The 22,574-nt window shown below is 47.0% G+C and overlaps 1 protein-coding gene across 1 annotated transcript in view; it reads left to right on the top strand.

Moving 5' to 3' along the window:
* LOC308160887 (ankyrin-2-like) overlaps window positions 1–6,188 on the top strand; it is a gene marked incomplete at both ends in the record, with an annotated part of 89,106 nt that extends 82,918 nt beyond the window's left edge. The window contains 4 exons of the mRNA XM_080534820.1: window positions 1,176–1,325; window positions 5,359–5,393; window positions 5,493–5,576; window positions 6,034–6,188. Of these exons, the coding sequence (XP_080390946.1) occupies window positions 1,176–1,325; window positions 5,359–5,393; window positions 5,493–5,576; window positions 6,034–6,188 (424 nt within the window). The remainder of the gene's footprint in view (window positions 1–1,175; window positions 1,326–5,358; window positions 5,394–5,492; window positions 5,577–6,033) is intronic.
* Between the last annotated feature and the right edge of the window lie 16,386 nt (window positions 6,189–22,574).

Here is a 22,574-nt window from a genome sequence, read left to right as displayed (position 1 = left end):
TAAGTGGGATGCCTGGCAGATACCACCCCATTGAAGTTGACATTTAAAGTGTTAAAAAAAAGTATTATAGTTAGGTTATTTAAAGTGTTAAAATCAAGTGTTAGGTTAACCTTAGGTTAGGTTATATAAAGTGTTCAAATCAAGTGTTACGGTTAGGTTAAGGGTTATTTAGACTTCTGCGTAAAATCAACGCCGTAGCCTTGCGTAGTCCCACGTGGGCCCGCCTTGCCTACGGCGTAGGTTGACGTGCACATCTCCAAAAATTTAAGAACGCGTCAGTTTCTACGCAACCGTAAGCTCTGTGATTGGTCCGCTTGGTAGCACATGATTCCGACTCTCTCGTAGACCAAAATGCGGAAGCCATGACAGAAATGTCATTTACCTTTTCTGTAATTACTCATTAATAAAGATTTGAAAAATTATGATAACCATCGTATTATCTTAGTTTAATGTCATTTCAATGCATCATAGAACTTTTATTTACAACAAGCATAACAACAAAAAGATCGCTATTATGCCGCTTTGAGCTTTGAGCTCCGTTGAGTTCTAACCGGAAGAGGCACATGCGATGCCTAGCGATGTGACGGTGTAATTGCAGCGCGGGCTACGCAGAAGTGTAAAGTGCGAGACCTACGTAAGAGCTACGCACGTAAATTCGACGCAGAACTTTAAATCGGCCTTTAGGGTTTAGGGTTGTCCCAAGGATCCCACTTAGCATCCGTCATCGGTATTGGATTTCAAAATGTACGGTGTCTCGTATCGAAGGGATGAGTCTGTCAGTGTTACTTCCTCCTAAGCTAACATACTCCTCACTTCCTGCCGTCTGTCGCTGTTTGTTCTCCTCCCGGTCGCCGTTTCTCTGCTCTTCTTTTTATTTATTTAGATTAGATATAGTAAATGTTAGAGGTTCTGATCAGTCTTTCACCCTCTCCCTCCCTCCTATCTCTCTCTCTCTCCCTCATTCCCCCCCTCTCTCTCTTTCACCTTGTCTCTCTCTCTCCCTCTCTCTCTTTCACCCTATCTCTCTCTCTCTCTCTCTCTCTTTCACCCTATCTCTCTCTCTCATTCCTCTCTCTCCCTCTCCCTCTCTCTCTCTCTCTATCTTCCTCTCCCCCCTCTTTCTCTTTCTTTCACCCCCCCCCCCCCCCCCCCCTCCTTTCTATATCTCTCTGCAGGGCCAGGATGCGTAAGGGGCGCACCCAGAGGCGAACAGTGGTGCGGGGGTCTAGCGGGCGAAAGCAGGTCCTTCTGGAGCAACTGGATGACCCCCAAGAAGGGTCACGACCCCATGACCTCCAGCAGCACCTTCATACGCTCATCCACCGGTACTGCAAGAAGGAAGAGGATGAGGAGGAAAAGGAGGAAGAAGAGAAGAGGAGGAAGAAGAAGTAACAGTCCTCTTGCGTCACCTCGCCCACTCTCCTGCCCTTGGCTCCGCCTCTGACCCCGCCCCTTCCTAAAGCTCCACCAATCCTATGCATCGAGGCACATGCAATCCCAGAGTGCACCACTGCACTTCTATCCTACCACAGTCTTCCTGTTTCAACACCGGATGACCTTGGGTTGACCTTTTGTTCAACAATCAGAACTGACTTTTTTTCCTTGCTTGGTTTCTGTAACTGTTGTTTTTTAGTTTTCCCTGAGTGTTTTTCTTTTGCCTTTTTTTGTGACCAAAGAGTTTTTCCCTGTTTTACAATGAGTTATATTTTCCATTGCTGTCTGTGTGTCTTTGAGTCTTGATGCTATGGTTGAACCAAAACAAACACACACAAAAAAAAAAGAAAGAAAAAAAAAGATTCTTAACAACTTTACTCACAACACCTCCGAATGAAGAACACAGAAAAAATAACGTTTGCGCTACTCTTCGAGTAGGTGCTTGAACTAACAGACGAAACGTCACACTGCACTGCCGATTACAACGGCCGTTCTTAGATTCCACGGCGTTCACGCAAACTCTGAAAAAAAAACTCACACTTAACGTAACAGTTAAAACAACTCGGTTATCAACAAGATTCTAAATCGGATATTTCCGAGTTTCTTAGCTCCGAGCGTAAATGTGAACGTCACATCAGTAAATAAAAACGATATCACTCATCACGTCGACCTTTTTCTTCTTCAAGGTCAAGATGTCACGAAAAACAAAAACCATAGCTGTCTGTACTGACACAAACATCCATACTATCTGCTGCTGGTTAAGTGTCTGTGCTGCTGTATCTGTCTTTGGATAAGTAATTAATCTGTGCATTTTCCTTTGTTTTTAATGATTGACATCTGCCTAGGCATTACTAGTCAAACCATGAAAACTACACCAGGCATGAATAGTTAACATCTGTCACCAACTACCATCCTCGTACAAAAGCTCAAAATCTAACAGCGTCTCTCTGTCTCTCTGTCTCCTGACTACATCCAATTCTGTCCATCTCTCTCTCCCCCTCAATCTGTCCATCTCCTTTTGTTCTCTGTGATATCAGGCAGTTCCAGCGTGGTCTAATTCTGTGTTAAACCATTTACCTTGATTTGTGTGTGATGTGAGTGTGATATGTATGTATGCGTGTGTGTGTGTGTTATTTTGTGCATGTGTGTGTGCGTGCATGCTTGTGTGTGTCCACTGTGAGGAGGAGTGGAGTTGTTAGGTTCCAAAGACTGACCTCTGACCTCTGTTTGAATCCCTACTTATTTTATTTTTTATTTTTTTGTTGTTGACTTTTTTTGGTTGAGTTCAGTGTAGGTAGTTAGAAAGAGAAACTCTTTTTTTTAAATATATATATATATATATTTGTTGATTTGTATGGAAATTTGATGTTTCTTTCTTTTAAGAATTCCTTGACTTTTTTCCCAATGGTGAATAAGCTGTAAGTTGATATGCGGTGATCGTGACAGTTCACTGGTACGAGAAGACGGCGTCTGTGGTTCTCTTTAGGTTGTTTATCTATTGGCCCTTTGAGTGTGGGACCAGGTGTGTGTGTGTGTGAGTGTGTCTGTGTGTCTGACTTGCGTGTGTCTGACTTGCGTGTGTCTCTGTGTGTCACTGTCACTGTGTGTGTGTGTGTGTGTGTGTGTGTGTGTGTGTGTGTGTGTGTGTCACGCACTGATAAGAGTAGAGAAAAGGGAACTTTATTTCACGGCGACCACGTTGCACTCCTGAATGTGAGGAGGTCGCACCTCCATGCTTTAGGCACAGGGCACAGGTGTATCTTTGTCTCTTCTTGGCGGCGTACGAAGGCGGCCGGTACTAGTAGGCGCCCCCCCCCCCCCAAGGTGTGGGCAGGTTAAAGCAGGTTGAACGTATGTATATCATTCACAGCTCTTGAGTATAGCTAATATATGTATTTACGACATGTAATGTATTTATTTCACTTTCACAGTTTACTTTGAGTGAAATTTAAACAAAAAAATAAAATAAAATGGGAAATGCAAAATCTAGTGGGAGTTCACTGACAGGTAGACGTTTAGGTTGACTAATCAGCATCCCCGTTTCTGTGGTGGCGACAGTTATATACATATTATATTATACATATATAAATATCTATGAGGGCATGTATTAGTTTACTAAAACGAACTTAAACAAAACAAAATAAACAAAAAACTAAATGGCTGCAGTGTGTCTTTGGCTGATAGAGAATAAAAAATGTGTAAAACCAATTTCTCTGTTGTGAATTGATTGTGTCTCTGCTGTGAATTACTTTTTTGGTTACAGAGTATATCAAAATAGTGAAAATACCACCGCTCATCCGTGATCAGACTTTGCTGAGGTGCTGGAACTGAAGAGTATCAATAGCGTGCAAAATAACAGCATCCTCACACTCAAACACTGTGCAAAAAAACATTGTTTATTGCGAGCTTTCAGTCATAGACATTCTTCAGGCATCCTAGTATAGGTTATAGGTTACCGAGTATATAACATTGACTTTGCTCATATGGTTGATAATTACTTTTTCTGATGATCACAAGTCAGACTGATGGAGTCCCCCCAATAGAGGAGATCAGAGGCTTGGAGAGTACAGTATGTACAAATATTTTTTTTTATTATTATTTATTATCTACAAGTGAATAGTTATAACCTGTATATTCAAACCATGTAATACCGATCCCAACACCACCATGACTTAATTATTACTGTTGATAACTTTCTAATAATTAATTTAATAATTTTGCCATTTAGCAGACGCTTTTATCCAAAGCGACTTACAATTACGAATTACAGGGACAGTCCCCCTGGAGTAACTGAGGGCTAAGTGCCTTACTCAAGGGCACACTAGTAGTGGTGTGGTTTCAGGCGGGATTTGAACTCCCAACCTTCCGATCGGAAGTCCAACACACTATCCACTAGACCACCACTTTCTTCTACCTGGTTATCGTTACTGTGTTTGTCAATCAAGAATAGGTGTGGAAGTGATAATCCAATTAAGTAACCTATACTTAGATTGGCATGCCTCTAACCCAATCAAGGCATCCAATCTGGCTTTCAACCAATGGGCTTCACCGGCAGGGCCAATATAACAACACTGGGACATCCCCTAGCAAGCCCTTTTCAGATCGATACCTTGCTGAAAGCATGTTTTCTAGCACTAGTTGTATTTGGGGTCTTTTTGTGCCGAGTGCATCCATTAAGTGCTTTTATTTTTGTAGTGGTCTTTGCGGTCTTCTAACCCCTTTGAGCATGTTTTACACTTGCAATTCATTTATTCAGCTTCAATGTATATTAAAGCCATGGTTGTCCAGTTTAGGCATGCAAGTGAAACAATTGTCTAATTCATTTCAATTCACCTTTGATTAGAGGATTTTCCTTTTAAGGCTATTGCATGCCCTGTGGTTCGTCATTAGCGTAACAGTCTCCAGCCATGTGTAAGTTTGTTCCAAGTTCATTTAACATTTGATGTTACAACTAATCCTTTGTTTATTTTCTAGATAATCATCATTCCACCCTTTTACCCCAAGTCATATACCAACTCTTCGTAATAAATGGTAAGTTGAATAAGCACACTGTGGAAACCCAGCTCCTGAACCCAACCTGGTGATCGTTGCAGTGGATCGGATTAATCTGGATAGGTTGGGAGCGATGGAGGCAAGCAAACACACCTGATAATGAATAGTTTCATTATCACTTACACACCTGTTCTTGATTGTCAGACACCTACAATCCATTGGGTGGATTCAGTCAACACTGGCCAGCTAGAAGGAAGTCATCTACAGTAATGTCATCCCAAAGGTAGAGATGATTTAACATTCAGAGACAGTTGTGCCATGTTATTTGATCTCTATTCCCCATGAAGCCTAACATATTTTAAATCTAAAGCATGAACTAGACCTCCAGCACTCCTCTTATTCGTCATCTCTCAATATCTAAAACATAAATAGAAGCACCAGAAACCTGGAGCAGCTGTGGCTGTTCAGTAAGATGTTTGACTTGTAGACAGAAGGTTGAGGGTTCAAACCTGCTCTGCTGTGTGATTGTTTTGCCTTTGTACATGTGTGTGCCAACACCCCCTCAGGCTCGGATGACACCCTGACCATTGAGGCGAAGTCCCCCGGTGCCACCGACTCTAACTATGCGGAGACTCTCCGTGGTCACCAAGGTAACCTGACAGGGGGGTTTCTAATTAAGTATGTTTTTGTGGTTAATTACTTTTTAGGGGAGGGGTTTGACCACACAGCTAGACAATAGACTTCCAAAACAAGTGCTTCATTCAAGTTAATATATTTCACTGTTTGAATTGTCTCTGGTGTGATTAATTGAAGTATAGGGCACTATTGAAATCCCTTTGTTCTATCCCTTCTGTCTCCCTGCCATGACCTGTCTTTCATCTCTCTCTCAGACTTCACCCGCCCCCAGTGCCAGGTGGTCAGTGTAACGGCTAACTGCCCAGCTGGAAGCTCTCTGCCAACCTGACTGACAGAAATGGGACGGGCATTGAGAGAGTCACCCTTAATCAGAGTAATGGCCACCCTGAACACCACCTCCGCCGTGGGGCCTGGGGGAGAGAACGTGACCCTGGCGCTCTACAGCGCCTCCTGCTGTTTGCCGTGGGGTAGAGCTGGTGGCTGTGGACCAGGCGGGGAACGTGGCCACCTGTGTGGTCGGCAAGGGCCCTGCCTGTAGCTGCTACTACATCCACCAGGGCGCACTTTGGCCCTTGTTTCTATGGACCACTGTGACTCTGAGGGCCGTTCCACTAAAGGTGGATTAGTATATCGGCGATTGAAATAAATCAGGCGATCAGGCAACTCGGGATTGGAATTCAAGCCTCAGGTGATTCCTCAGAACACCGGCTTACAAATCTTCGATATGGGCGCGTGCACGCAGACATAAAGAGCCCCGAAGAGTCGATCTGTCGAAATGAAGATACTCCACTCTGCAGGGGTACTACATTTGCGCAGCTGAGGGGAAACAGCTACGCGAGACTGCTCTTTGTGGACTTCAGCTCTGCCTTCAACACCATCCTTCCAGACAGGCTAGTGACCAAACTACTAGACCTGGGACTATCACACTCTATATGTGCATGGATCAAGGACTTCCTGTCCGACCGCCCCCAGAGGGTGCGGGTGGGCTCCCACACCTCCACAGCCCTCAGACTCAGCACTGGGTCCCCCCAGGGCTGCGTGCTAAGCCCCATCCTCTACAACCTCTACACCTACGACTTCACCCCCGTCCACCCCAGCAACTCCATCGTAAAGTTCGCAGACGACACCACCGTGATGGGCTGCATCTCGGGGGGGGGACGAGGCGGCGTACAGGGATAAGGTGGAGCAGCTGGGCAAGCTGTGCAAGGTTAACAACCTGCTGCTGAACCAGTCAAAGACCCAGGAAATCATCGTGGACTTCAGGAGGAAAAAATCTGAGGTCCAGCCCCTGCTCGTCGATGGAGGGAGCGTGGAGAGAGTCTCAACCCTCCGATTCCTGGGGGTGCACATACAGGATGACCTGTCCTGGAAGATCAACACAGCAGCCATCATCAAGAAGGCACAACAGCGGCTCTACTTCCTGAGAGTCCTCAGGAAAGACCACATCGGACAGGAGATGCTTGTGACCTTCTACCGCTGCGCAGTGGAGAGCATCCTCACCTACTGCATCTGCGTGTGGTTCTCCAGCTGCACAGCCGCAGAGAGGAATGCGCTACAGAGAGTCGTGAGATCGGCCCAGAAGATCACCGGCGCCCCCCTCCCCTCTCTGGAAGAGCTGTACAACACACGCTGCCTCAGGAAGGCCTCCAAGATCTCCAGAGACCCATCCCACCCTGGGTACGAACACTTTGCTCGGCTGCCCTCGGACAGGCGGTTCAGGACCATGTTCGCAAGGACAAACAGACTCTACCCCAGGGCCATTCAGGCCCTGAACACAGCAAAGACCTAGGTTCTAGGCCCTGGACAATCTAGACAATTTGATGGCAGCTACTAGATTGAAATCAAGTGCAATACTGAAACACAACTGTGAACATTTCAAACCTGCAAACTGCGACACTTTAAATGAATGTGCAATAACACTATGTGCAATATGACAACCCTCGGGTACATAAGTTTCAGAGATAGGAAATGTTAGAATAGGTATAGCATAGCATAGAGTACAGCACAGTGTTTTATTTGTATAGTATAGTATAGTGGATAGTGTACATAGCCTTTATTTATGTAAACCAGCTCTTTTCCCTTCTTGTTTTTAGTTTTTTTTTTCATTCATTCATTCATTCAAGAAGCGAGCTGACTTCTTCTTTTCGTTCTTTGGCACTTTTTGCCCTGTCACACATGGCTGCCTCGTACAGGTCAGTCAGGGTACTACGTTAGATCACGCGATATTTCTGGCTTGGGGAACGAGACTCTCGACTGTCATAACGACAGATCTTTATGTATGTGGTGTGCTTTATTGGGAATATCGGCGCACACCACACACAATACGATCAAAACTGTTCAATCCATGATTTTTTATCTTCATGTGTGGGGTCTCTCTCTGATAAAAAATCTGTTAAGATTTTGAAAATCCTTATATATGTACCAGGCTTTACACAAATGTCCCCTGTTATGTATGCATGTTCGCAAATTGCCTCCTTTCAGAAAAGCTTTTAATTTAATTTAATTTTATAAATCTGCCATTTAGCAGACGTTTTTAATCCAAAGCGATTTACAATTCCAAATTACAGGGACATTCCCCCTGGAGTAACTGAGGGCTGAGTGCCTTACTCAAGGGCACACTAGTAGTGGTGTGGTTTCAGGCAGGATTTGAACTCACAACCTTCCGATCACAAGTCCAACTCACTATCCACTGACTAGACCACCACTACCCCTTTTAGTATTCTGGCCCACAGATATCACAAACAAACATTGACACCCAGGAGGGACTAGTGAGTCAAGCAGACGTTGCTGTAACAATTTTTAATTTTGTTGAACCTTTCAAAGAAAACAAACAAGCGTATTAAAGAGGTCAAATAAAACACAAACAGACCTCTTAATGAGCAAACCTCTAGCAAACAAAAGAACTGCTTTTATCAGAACTAATCTCAGAACTGAAAAACATGTGTCAGTCAGAGTCCGCCAGGCCTCTCTTCACCAGAGGCAGGTGGACCAGCGCTCCAGCCTCGTCATACAGGAAGACAGACAGCTCTGGATGACTGGCCTGCAGGGACAGAGGACACAGCAGCAACCTCACTGCCCATTGGCTGACACAGCAGCAAACCTTATGGCGGGTCAGAGCGAGGGGCGGGGGTGGGTGGGCGGGGAAGGACAGAGGTGGGGGGAGGAGGGGTAGGGATAGAGTTGGAGGTGGGGGTGGGGGGAGGAGGCGTAGGGAGAGAGGTGGAGGTGGGGGGAGGAGGCGTAGGGAGAGAGGTGGAGGTGGGGGGAGGAGGGGTAGGGATAGAGGTGGAGGTGGGGGGAGGAGGGGGAGGGATCGATGGAGGAGGGGTAGGGATAGGCATAGGGATAGAGGTGGAGGGGGAGGGAGGAAGAGAGGTGGAGGGGGAGGGAGGAGGGGTAGGGAGAGAGTTGGAGGGGGAGGGAGGAGGGGTAGGGATAGAGTTGGAGGGGGAGGGAGGAGGGGTAGGGATAGACGTAGAGGTGGGGGGAGGAGTAGACGTAGAGGTGGGGGTGGGGGGAGGAGGCGTAGAGAGAGGGGTGGAGGTGGGGGGAGGAGGGGTAGGGATAGAGGTGGAGGTGGGGGTGGGGGGAGGAGGCGTAGGGAGAGAGGTGGAGGTGGGGGGAGGAGGGGGAGGGATAGAGGTGGAGGTGGGGGGAGGGATAGAGGTGGAGGTGGGGGGAGGAATAGAGGGAGGAGGGGTAGGGATAGAGGTGGAGGGAGGAGGGGTAGGGAGAGAGTTGGAGGGGGAGGGAGGAGGGGTAGGGATAGAGTTGGAGGGAGGAGGGGTAGAGAGAGGGGTGGAGGTGGGGGGAGGAGGGGTAGGGATAGAGGTGGAGGTGGGGGTGGGGTAGGGATAGAGGTGGAGGTGGGGGGAGGAGGGGGAGGGATAGAGGTGGAGGTGGGGGGAGGAATAGAGGGAGGAGGGGTAGGGATAGAGGTGGAGGGAGGAGGGGTAGGGAGAGGCATAGGGATAGAGTTGGAGGGGGTGGGGGGAGATGTAGGGGTAGAGGTGGGGGTGGGGGGAGGAGGCGTAGAGAGAGGGGTGGGGGTGGGGGGAGGAGGGGGAGGGATAGAGGTGGAGGTGGGGGTGGGGGGAGGAGGCGTAGAGAGAGGGGTGGGGGTGGGGGGAGGAGGGGTAGGGATAGAGTTGGAGGGGGTGGGGGGAGGAGTAGGGGTAGAGGTGGGGGTGGGGGGAGGAGGCGTAGAGAGAGGGGTGGGGGTGGGGGGAGGAGGGGTAGGGATAGAGGTGGGGGTGGGGGGAGGAGGCGTAGGGAGAGAGGTGGAGGTGGGGGTGGGGGGAGGGGGGGGTGTTGTCTGTGTCCTGGGAAACTCTGTTGTCTTCCTTGTCTTGTTGAGTCTTGCTGGGAAGGTCCTCCGGTTTGGACAAGATGGCCACTCTGTGTGTGTGTGTGTGTGAGAGAGAGAGAGAGAAAGAAGAAACGTGAGAGAAAGATATGAAAGAGAAGACAATCAAAAGCATATACAGTGGGGTGCAAAAATGTGGGCCCCCCTGGTTTAAATGTCTGTTACAATTAATCTCCAAGTGATCGAAGGCAAACCTGAACACTAAATGCTACAAAGTTAAACATGACACCTTTCTGCACATTTTAAAGCAAGGTTTCTTTTTATTTACATTTTTCTGAGTTTTTAAATTATAAAAAAGGAAAAGGGCCCTGTGCAAAAGTTTGGGAACTTGGGATTATTCTTTGTTACCTTTTGAGAAGATGATAAGTAAGGCCCAGACCAAGGTGATTTACTCATTAGGGCTTCAATGAGTCAGGTGAATATAATTCCAGGGTTTAACTATATATTCTGAAGTAACTCCATGCCTTCTGAAGTATCCGACAGCAGTGGCTGTTGTGTCCAGGGATTAAAGCAAAAAAAAAAATCTCCTGACAGAAAACAAAAAAAAAAGTCTCCCCGCGTATACACACTACCCTATGCGCTTATGCGTTCGCTTCCTTTCAATACAGCTTATTTAATTTAGTTAAAATGAGTGCTAATGCCTAATACCATACCACCATACCAGAACATCACAGCAGGAACAACCTATCTCAAAAAAGCGATCGTATTGTTATAAACCAGTCCGGAAAGTTCTCTGTCGCTTACCAATAATCGAACCTAGAGAAATCAGCTACGAATGTCCCCTCCCCTCGCAGGTTCATTACAGTATATTACATACATGTATTACTGTTAAGTGTTGTTGTGGATGTTATCCCTAGTGCCATTCTGAGGTTAGCATTGCGATGTGTTCGTCTTAACGTTTACAAACTAAAATATACGATCGCTTTTTTGTGATATGTTGCTCCTCTTGTGATGTCCTGGAAACGAACACATAAGCACTCCGAACAGCTGTCAGCGTCTTTTGTTGCTATAGGAAACCACTACTCTGCTTGCGATTGATCAGCTGTCAGCAGTGTTATTACGGGTACGTTCGTAAATGCACAAACAGTCAGTTTACTCTGGCAAAACCGTGTTTTCACCTATCTCTGAGCGCTCCCAGAGCGCAGAGCTCTGAACTTTGGAACTTTGTTATGTTTTGATATGAGAAATTCGAACTAAGTGGTCAGTTTATGAAAATAATACCATAGAATACTAAATAAAATATTTAAATAATAGCCCCCTAGCGTTTGCCGCCATATTGTGACACCACCCCCCCCAAAGTCCAATCAAAAGTGAATAAATATTAGCATCATAAAACAGCAATTTGGCGAAATGCAACACCAGCACACTTAAAAAACAAACAATGTTAGTTGTAATATACAGTTTTGTAGCCTACTGTTTGTTCTGCACCGGACATGTGTGAAATTGCTGCTGTGTTATTGTTGTTCTGTGATATAACACAGAATATTAGTCAACATTAATATTCAGGGAAGAAAATAAGCCTACTTTTTTTGATGGGGGGGCGGTAAGAGACCTGGATAATGGACAGGGGGGCGCTGGCCCAAAAAAGGTTGAGAACCACTGCGCTAGAGCATCGTTTCTCAACGGGGGCGTTCAGACAACATTGGGGGGCGCTGGAACAAATATTTTTTAAAGGGGGGCGTTGAGGTGTTCTTGGGGGGGCGTTCACGCATAAAGTATTTTTCTCATGAAAAACAGCTGTCAGCAGTGTTATTACGGGTACGTTCGTAAATGCACGAACGGTCAGTTCGCTCGGACAAACCGTCTTTTCAGTCAGAGCACCCATCTCTGAGCGCTCTGAACTTGGCCGGGCTCTGTGACGCAGACACACGTAGCGCAGCGCCCCCAAAAAATAAAAGTGAGTGTCATCAAGAAGATGGAGAAGCTAAAAACTCAGCTAGCAAAGGCAGAGCTTTTGATAGTTTCCAATGTGTCTGGGTAAGCTGCATTGTAGAAGAATCTTGACAGTTCATGTACAGTGCAGAAATTGCAATACTATGCTAGGCTACGATAGAAAGAACCCCGGTTCATCCCATCTGTAACGTCATGTTGACTATGGATGCACCATAGCTAATGCATAGCTAATGCATGTCACCCCTCTCCTTCGCACCCTGCACTGGCTCCCGATAGCAGCTCGCATCAGATTCAAGACCCTGGTGCTTGCATACCAGGCAGCTAAAGGGACAGCCCCTGCCTACCTGAAGGAAATGGTAACCCCCCAAACCCCTGCCCGCTCACTCCGTTCCTCCACCTCGGCTGGCCGACTGGCCCCACCTCCTCTACACAGCAGTCGGGCTGCCCGATCACGTCTCTTCACAACACTGGCTCCCCGCTGGTGGAATGAGCTCCCCACGGCCGTCAGAACGGCAGAGTCACTACCCATCTTCCGTCGTAGACTGAAGACCCATCTCTTCAGGTTACATCTTAACTGCTCCTCCTGAGACATCTTCTGACCCTCACCACTACGTCTCCTAAAGACACCCGCTTTTCCCTCTACTGTGTCCCTAAGAACTTCTACTGCCCCCCTTGTACTGTTTCTCAGTTTGTCCAGTAAAAAAAAAAAAAAAAAAAAAAAACTTTTAGTAGAAGGCGATAATAGGGAGAACGTTTTTCCTTCTATCAGTGGCCCCGGGCCCGAGCTAGAGTACTCTTCCTGCAACGAATAGTGGACTGCTGATTCACATGCTTAGTATTCAAATGTATTGATTGTAAGTCGCTTTGGAATAAGGCGTCTGCTAAATGCCAAAAATGTAAATGTAAATGTAAATGTAATGCTAGCACAAGCCAACTTTCAATGCCCAACTTCTATGAGTGTTTTCCTTGTAGGCTATGCTTGAGTGACATATGTTTCAGTTTGTGGGCTCATTGTAATTGTTGGCTATAAGCGAAACATTTCTTATTTTTGTTGTGATACTCAGTCCATGTCCCCGCCAGTGACGTGCCAAATACTCACTCCCCGCGTATACACACTACCCTCTGCGCTTATGCATTCGCTTCCTTTCAATACAGCTTATTTAATTTAGTTAAAATGAGTGCTAATGCCTAATACCATACCACCATACCAGAACATCACAGCAGGAACAACCTATCTCAAAAAAGCGATCGTATTGTTATAAACCAGTCCGGAAAGTTCTCTGTCACTTACCAATAATCGAACCAAGAGAAATCAGCTACGAATGTCCCCTCCCCTCGCAGGTTCATTACAGTATATTACATAAATGTATTACTGTTAAGTGTTGTTGTGGATGTTATCCCTAGTGCCATTCTGAGGTTAGCATTGCGATGTGTTCGTCTTAACGTTTACAAACTAAAAAATACAATCGCTTTTTGGTGATATGTTGCTCCTCTTGTGATGTCCTGGAAACGAACACATAAGCCCTCTGAACAGCTGTCAGCGTCTTTTGTTGCTATAGGAAACCACTACTCTGCTTGCGATTGATCAGCTGTCAGCAGTGTTATTACGGGTACGTTCGTAAATGCACGAACGGTCAGTTTGCTCGAGCAAAACCGTGTTTTCAGTCAGAGCACCCATCTCTGAGCGCTCTGAACATGGCCGGGCTCTGTGACGCAGACACATGTAGCGCAGCGCCCCAAAAAAATTAAAGTGAGTGTCATCAAGAAGATGGAGAAGCTAAAAACTCAGAGCGCAGAGCTCTGAACTTTGGAACTTTGTTATGTTTTGATATGAGAAATTCGAACTAAGTGGTCAGTTTATGAAAATAATACCATAGAATACTAAATAAAATATTTAAATAATAGCCCCCTAGCGTTTGCCGCCATATTGTGACACCACCCCCCCCCCAAAGTCCAATCAAAAATTAATAAATATTAGCATCATAAAACAGCAATTTGGCGAAATGCAACACCAGCACACTTAAAAAACAAACAATGTTATTGTAATGTACAGTTTTGTAGCCTACTGTTTGTTCTGCACCGGACATGTGTGAAATCACTGCTGTGTTATTGTTGTTCTGTGATATAACACAGAATATTAGTCAACATTAATATTCAGGGAAGAAAATAAGCCTACTTTTTTTGATGGGGGGCGGTAAGAGACCTGGATAATGGACAGTCGGGCGCTGGCCCAAAAAAGGTTGAGAACCACTGCGCTAGAGGAATCGATTGGTGCATAAAAACCTTGAGAACTGCCGGATTAAAGTGACGTCCATAATAATAATAATAATACATTAGACGAGCTTTTCTAGACACTCAAAGACGTCCATATCACCAGATAGCCAACAAATAGTGACCGATGGGAGATGCCAGTTTAAGTGAGATTTAATAGCCTAATATTATTTTTGCTATTTTTAATGAATGGCTCATTGTAATTATTATCCCTAGTAATGTAGCGTGTTTGCTCTGTCGTTTCAGGAGCATATAGGCTAAGCCTATGCATTCAGCTTATTTTTTTTTGCGCCGATTTTGTTGTCAATGTTTTTCATAAAATTAAACTGCATTTGCTTTGTTACAGTTCACATGTGTGGTGCAGTCACATTCACATAGCCTATAAGTAAACATTAAGTTTGAATGATTTACTGAGCTGGCGTTACTTTTTTCAAACCACACACCGCATGTCGGCTATTTCAGCACCACGCATTGTCCACCTACTTATCACTATGAGGGGTTCAGCGTCAGTGCACCCCGCTCTGTTACTGTCGCATAGTTGTAGCCAATAAAGGCCTATATGTAGGCTATATAGGCTATTATATATCATGTATATACCTAATACCAACATCAAAATAGATTGTATGCCTCTACAAATCATATTACACCAGGTAAAATCCTTCACAACTTGGAATAAATCCGTCGCAACTTGGAATAAATTGACGGAAATCCGTCGTAGCGACAGAGAACTTTAATCCCTGTGTCTGGTGTTAAAACCCTCCTTGGTTCCTCTAAACAGTTAGCGTTAGGGATGTCAGAATCAAGATAGTTCACTCCCACCATCAAGGAGAAGGCTACAAAAAACACTTGCAATGTTTCAAACTGCCCATTTCCACTGTCAGAAACATCATCAGAAAATGAAAAATAAAATGAACAAAAGTCAAGGCAAGATCCGAGAAAAATGTCAGATAGAATGGCCCGAGATCTGGTGAGAAATGCCCAGAAGAACCCACACATCACTGCAAAAAAGAGTAGCAGACACCTGACTAGTTGTTCATAGGACAACAATACAGCGTACCTTAAACAACAAAGACCTACATGGCAGAGTTGCCAGAAAGAAGCCTTTCCTACGAAAATAATCTGAAGTATGCAAAAGAAAACCTTGAGAAACCTGAAGCCTATTGGAACAATGTGCTTTGGACTGACGAAAACAACATTTAAACTTTTTGGCCACAACCAAAGAAGGTAAGTTTGGAGAAAAAAGTGTGAAGCATTTGTCGAGAAGAACACCTTGCCAGCTGTTAAGCATGGAGGTGGATCCATTATGCTGTTAAGCATGGAGGTGGATCCATTATGCTGTTAAGCATGGAGGTGGATCCATTATGCTGTTAAGCATGGAGGTGGATCCATTATGCTGTTAAGCATGGAGGTGGATCCATTATGCTTTGGGGTTGTGTAGCAGCTGGGGGCACAGGCAATATTGTGCAGCAGGAAGGAAGAATGGGTCCCACCATAGCAAGACATTCTAGAGCAGACCTGGGCATTGTACGGCCCGCGGGCCGTATTTGGCCCGCGGGCTGTACAACGATTCTGATTCTGGCCGGCCCGCAAAAGATCGCATGATAATAATAAAAAAATATATATACACTATATATATATATATATATATTTTTTTAAATAATTTTCTAATTATCTTATGGGTGGACTAAAACCCCATTGTTTTTATTTTGAAGCCCATTTATTCTCACAAATATTTTCAGTTGCTCATTTGGCCCCCTGGGAAAAAAAATATTGCCCAGACTTGAATATTATTGAAAATCTGTGGAGAGATCTCAAACATGCCGTGCATGCAAGAAGGCCGAAGAATATTTCTGAGCTAGAGGTGTTCTGCCAGGAACAATGGGGAAAAATTCCCAAAACAAGAATTGAAAGACTCTTAGCTGGCTACAGGAAGGATTTGCAAGCTGTTATAGTTGCCCGAGGAGGAGTTACTAAGTTCTAGCTGACAGGGGTCCCAAACGTTTGCACAAGGCCTTTTCCCTAGTTTTATTGTTTTTTAAACTATAAAAAGTAAAAAAATAAAATGAATCTTGCTTTAAAATGTGATGAAATGTGTCATGTTTAACTTTGTACCATTTAGAGGTTAGGTTTGCTTCTTTTCACTTAGATATTAATTGTAAAAGGCATTTTGACTAGGGGTGCCCACATGTTTGCACCCCAATGTACAGTAATGATGATTCATAGACTGACACGCGATCTCTCTCTCTCTCACACACACACACACACACACACACACACACACACACACACCTTGGCTTCCTCTCCCTCAGGGCGAGGCCCTCGGTCACCAGGAAGTCGGCGATGCTCACTTCCTGTCCCGCCAGGTTGGAGCAGAACAGCGTGACGGGCACCGGCCGCTCCTCTGTCACCTCCTGCTGGGGGGTCAAGACCGCGCGCATCAAAGGGTTCATCTGTGTCCAGACTGACTCCACCTGTCCCACCCTCTCAGGTCTGTGCAGATGAGTGTGTGTGTACGTGTGTGTGTGTGTGTGTGTGTTACCTTGATGGTCAGGGTGGCCATGGCTCCTGTGAGGTAGTAGGAGATGATGTCACAGGCTGTAGCCGTCCAGGTGGAACGACCTCCTGCAGGCCTGAGAGAGGGAGGGAGGGAGAGGAAGAGAGATGGGGGGAGGGAGAGAGGAAGAGAGAGGGAGGGAGAGAGAGGGAGGGAGAGAGATGGGGGGAGGGAGAGAGAGAGGAAGAGAGATGGGGGGAGGGAGGGAGGGAGAGAGGGAGAGGAAGAGAGAGGGAGGGAGAGAGGGAGAGAGATGGGGGAAGAGAGGGAGAGGAAGAGAGAGGGAGGAAGAGAGGGAGAGGAAGAGAGAGGGAGGGAGAGAGGGAGAGGAAGAGAGAGGGAGGGAGAGAGAGAGGAAGAGAGATGGGGGAGGGAGGGAGAGGAAGAGAGAGGGAGGGAGAGAGATGGGGGAAGAGAGGGAGAGGAAGAGAGATGAGGGGAGGGGAAGAGAGGAGAGAAAGAAAGAAGAAAGAAAAGGGTTAGTATTGTGACACCTCCCACTCTGCCTGCACATTGGCTGTTGCTAGTTCCTGTGGCAGGAGCCTGGGCAGAGTGGGTGGGTCGTCAGGCTGAGTGGGGTCACCTGGGTTTGGGGAGCTGAGGAGGTGTATATAAGGTGGGTGTGTCCTCAGCTCACTCTCTCTTCCTTCCTTTTTGCTCTGGTTCCGTTAGGGTTGTTGGTAAGGTCTCAGGGTACCAGGTTTTGGGGCCTTTTAGTTTGATATTACATACACCTCTTACACATACAACATACATTCTACACCCATTCACTCATGGCATACACTACTGACTCTTATCCATATACATATGTTATTTAGTTTATTTTGGCTTATTTACTTAAATAAAACCTTAATTGTATAATTTAAACACGTGTGGACTCCCTTATTTGTCACTACACTTCGGGTGTGTAACAGTATATAGTATACAGGAGCTGCCACTAACCGTTGCAGAGTGGTTGCTGCAGTGTGTGTGTGTGTGTGTGTGTGTGTGTCTCTGCCCACCTGACGTCACTGAGGGTGCACTCCAGCGCCAGGGATCCCACCAGGCAGGGCAGCAGCGGCCGCAGGCTGTTCAGGTGCAGCTTCACCTTGTTACCAAAGTCACAGCGCAGCACCTGACCCCGCCACCAGGGGGAGACACACAGTTACTACTGGAGGGCTAGGACACTGACACAGGTTACTACTGGAGGGCCACTGACACAACGCCAAGGCTGTGAACTGATCTGTGTGTGTGTGTGTGTGTGTGTGTGTGTGTGTGTGTGTGTGTGAGTATGTATGTTTGTTGCCTATGTACGTGTGGTGAATGTAGGATGTGCTTGTGTGTGTTGCCTGTATGTGTGTGTGTGTGTGTATGTGTGTGTGTGTGTGTTGTGTGCATGTGTGTGTGTGTGTGTGTTGCCTGTGTGTGCGCAAATTGCCTGTATGTGTTGCCCATGAGTGTGTGTGTGTGTGTGTGTTGCGTGTGTGTGTGTGTCGCGTGTGTGTGTTGCGTGTGTGTGTGTGTGTATGTGTGTGTGTGTTGCGTGTGTGTGTGTGTTGCGTGTGTGGGTGTATGTGTGTGTGTGTGTTGCGTGTGTGTGTGTGTGTTGCGTGTGTGGGTGTGCGTGTTGCGTGTGTGTGCGTGTTGCGTATACAGTGTGTGTGTGTGTTGCGTGTGTGTGTATACAGTGTGTGTTGCATGTGTGTGTGTATGTGTGTGTTGCGTGTGTGGGTGTGTGTGTGTTGCGTGTGTGTGTGTGTGTGGGTGTGGTACCTCTACGATGCAGGTGGAGGTGACAGCAGAGCAGAGTCTTCCTCTCTCCCAGACTCCGTTGACGATGGCGGCACAGTGCTGGTCTGTCTGCCACGCCACCTCCTCAGGCCCCGTACGCAGGTACTGCTGCCTCATCCTCTCACACAGCCTGGCACACACACACACACACACACACACACACACACACACACACACACACTTCCATTAAAATAATGACTTTATAAATCATGCTCTATCTGCGGGTAGAGGGGGGTAGAGAGGCCAGGGCTGTCTGATGGACGAGGGTCCACTGGGAGGAAGTGGAGACACCCAGTTAGATATGGATGTCTCACACACACACACACACACACACACACACACACACACACACATACAAACACAGAACACACGCATGCACACACACACGCACACACACACACACACACAGGCAGGCACACGCACACACACACACACACACAGGCACACGCACACACGCAGGCACACACACACACACACACACACACACAGGCAGGCACACGCACACACACACACACACACACAGGCAGGCACATGCACACACACACACACACAGGCAGGCACACACACACACACACACACACAGGCAGGCAGGCGCACACACACACACACACACACACACACACACACACACAGGCAGGCACACACACACACACACACACACACACACACACACACACACACACACACACACACAAACACGCAGGCACATAGTTCCATTAAAATACATTCATGAAAAGTTTGTCTTGTCTTTCATCTGTGAAATATTGATAGATAAATATGGTAACCGTTGTATAAAAGCGTTATGGAACGAGAAGCCGTGGTATATTGAATGAATGAATGAATGAATGGTCTTTATTGTCATTGATATAGTACAGGTACCAAACAACGAAATTTGGGAGGGGGGGCTCCCCTGGTGCTAGGAAAAAAAACTAAAAACAAGAAGGGAAAAGAGCTGGTTTACATAAATAAAGGCTATGTACACTATCCACTATACTATACTATACAAATAAATTGTGGATATCGGCGCAGCTAGGGGGTGTATATATATATATATGTTACGGTACATGTGGGAATACGGTACATGTGGGAAAACTAGGGTTAGGGTTAGGTGCTACGTCGATTTGGTACATGCTGGCATGTCTAACCCTAATCCTATCCCTATCCCTATCCCTAACCCTAACCCTAACCTTAACCGTAGCACCCTAGTACCTAACCCTAACCCTAGTTTTCCCACATGTAGCGTGTTCCCACATGTACCGTAACATATTTATAACGACACTCCGCTTCGCGTCGTGCCTAACCACCCCGCTAGCTGTGCCGATATCCACGGCTTCTTGTTCCATAACGCTTAAACATGGATCTCCATACGACTGGACAAGGTTAGGGTATATAGGACTATTGTCGTCTGGGTTCGACAGTAACGCCTTGCCCGGAGCAAGTAAAACATTTGCGGGGTTTGTTTGCGCGAGCACGACGACGCTGCTAGATCCCGGGCAAGTAAAACAGCGTTACTGTCGAACCCTGTGTGTATATGTGTATATACGTATATATGTATATATGTGTATATATATGTATATATGTGTGTATATCAGACTATTGTCGTAGTTGAGTTACTAGCGGACCTCTTGAACTGGTTGTCAGACTGCAGCAGCTGGACGTAGAAGCTGCCAGGGGAGCAGACATGGGTGACCCGCACCCTCAGGTCCTTCAGCGAGGCGGGCAGGACCAGGTCAGGCTGTACCTCCAGGGGTCCCCCACCCTCCAGGGGTCCCCCGCCCTGCGCCAGGTCCTCCTGGCCTGGCTCATGCTCTTCGTCCAGCAGGCGCCACTCGAACAAGGGGTCCCACACCTCTGGGTCCCCTGCTGGGGCCTGGGAGGCTTTCTGTTTGATGCTGGGGGAGAGAGAGAGAGAGACAGAGAGAGAGACAGAGAGAGAGATAGGGGGATGGGGACAGAGGGTGAGAAAGAGAGAGAGGGATGAGAGAATCTTGTCTTTGACCAGACAGACAGAGAAACAAAGACGGCTTCCTATGGAGAGGAGCCTCGTCCCACACCTTCTTGGAGCAGGCCAGGCCCTCTGTGACCAGACAGACAGGCAGACAGGCAGACAGACAGGCAGACAGACAGACAGCCTACCCTGGTAGGGAGGCCAGGCCCTCTGAGACCAGCAGATCTCCCAGGCTGGTGGGTTCTGGGTCTCCAGGTTCTGTCGGGTCGTTGGAGTCGCTGGTCTGATACAGACGCACAGGCAGAGGCTTGGACCTGGGGACCACCGCTACACACACACACACACACACACACACACACACACACTCATCAGAGAGAGACACACAAACACACACACACACACTCATCAGAGAGAGAGACACACACACACTCATCAGAGAGAGAGACACACACACACACACACACACACATATCAGAGAGAGACACACGCACACTCAACAGAGAGAGACACACGCGCACACACACTCACTCATCAGAGAGAGAGAGACACACACACACACACACACACACACTCATCAGAGAGACACACACACACTCATCAGAGAGAGAGAGACACACACACACACACACACACACACACACACACACACAGGTAGTGTTCCCCTGTCTCACCGGTGGCCACAGCAGTGAGCAGCTTCTGGCCCGCCAGGCTCCTGAGCCTCTGGATGCATCCCTCGCTCCACTCCTCCTCCCCCGCCAGGGGCGCCACGCCCGCCAGGCAGCACCGCAGGGCCTGGGGACCAATCACAGCCGTCACACTCAAATCCACCAATCACAGCCTTCACACTCAAACCACTGACGGCCAGAACACTCACCACCTAGGCTGCCTTCACACCGCAGGTCCTAACGCCGAGTCTGATTTCTTTTTAACGCCTGCTTACACCTACTTTTTCAAATGACCCATATCCCATACTCCGGTATTCATACTGCCTCATAGGAGCCATAGGGTCCCTACTGAGATATGGCACACACACACACACACACACACACACACAATTTACTAAACCACACACACCGTTGCTACCACTGCAAGTTTGAAGAAATTCTAACTTCACATGCCTACAGTCGAATCGCCTCCTACGGCGATTATCGTATCGTGGCCTCTTGTCTTATCATTTCACGTGGCAAAATATCGGGGTTTTGGGCGCAGCTTAACCAATGTCACATGAGCAATAAGTGTGCGATAAGTTTTGTTTTATATGTTGTCTCTCATCCGCTCGAGTCGTATTCCCACGCAGTGGGTCTGGCGACAATAATACATTTTCCGGTCTGACTTTTTAAATAAAAATAAAATCGATTCTACGCAAGTCTAAAGCACACAGAAGCCATTAAACAGGTTTATTTTGTGCCCCGCGGTGGTGTAGCGGTCTAAGCACTGGCCACTAGTGCATGCTGCCCACCGGGGACTGGGTTCGAATCCCAGCTCGCCAGATCCGGATATGGCTGGGGAACACGGGGAGCGGCATATTGGGCGGCCGCTCCCGAGGGCGGTATAGGAGTATTTCCGGACAAGGATCCGTCGCGCAACAGCGCCCCCGGGGTGCCGGAATAACAGGTGCTGGGCTCGAGGAGCCAGTCAGCTAGTCTGCCTGGCGGCCTCTTCTGGGACTGCCGGCCACGGGGTCGTGCGGCGGATCCTTTGCAATAGGCAGGGGATAATTGGATGCTAGGTTGGGTTCAATTGGCTACCAAATTGGGTGAAAAAGGGATCAAATCTAAAAAATAAAAAAAAATAAAAAAAAGGTTATTTTGAAAGTCTCGCCCTGTGTCTGATCCTGATGTTATAGAAGCAGCATAGAAGCAGGGTAAAAGCGAGGTAAAGGGGGACGCGAGACAGTCTCGGGCAGCGTTCGTAAATTCGCTCTGCGCAATAAATGGACCAAGTAATTTGATTGGACACATTCCATGACTGCTGATCAGATTTCCAGAGCGAATTTACGAACGCAGCCTAGGGCAAACCACCCGTTTAGCAGACAGGAAGATGTTAGCTTGGGCATCATGTGACTTGGAGGAGATGAGATGTAGACCCCCCCCCCCAAAAAAAAAAAAATTCAGATCTGCATGATTCATGTAGGTCACCTATTTTGAGGTAAAAACGGCGAATATCACCTAAAGGTGACAAGTTTGCACCACTGCATGTTGCAGTGGGAC

The sequence above is a fragment of the Nansenia antarctica genome (assembly GCF_963989245.1).
Source record: "Nansenia antarctica genome assembly, chromosome: 6".
In the NCBI taxonomy this organism is placed as follows: domain Eukaryota; kingdom Metazoa; phylum Chordata; class Actinopteri; order Argentiniformes; family Microstomatidae; genus Nansenia; species Nansenia antarctica.
The sequence above is the reverse complement of the archived record's forward strand: the minus strand, read 5'-3'. Positions and strand labels throughout refer to the sequence as shown.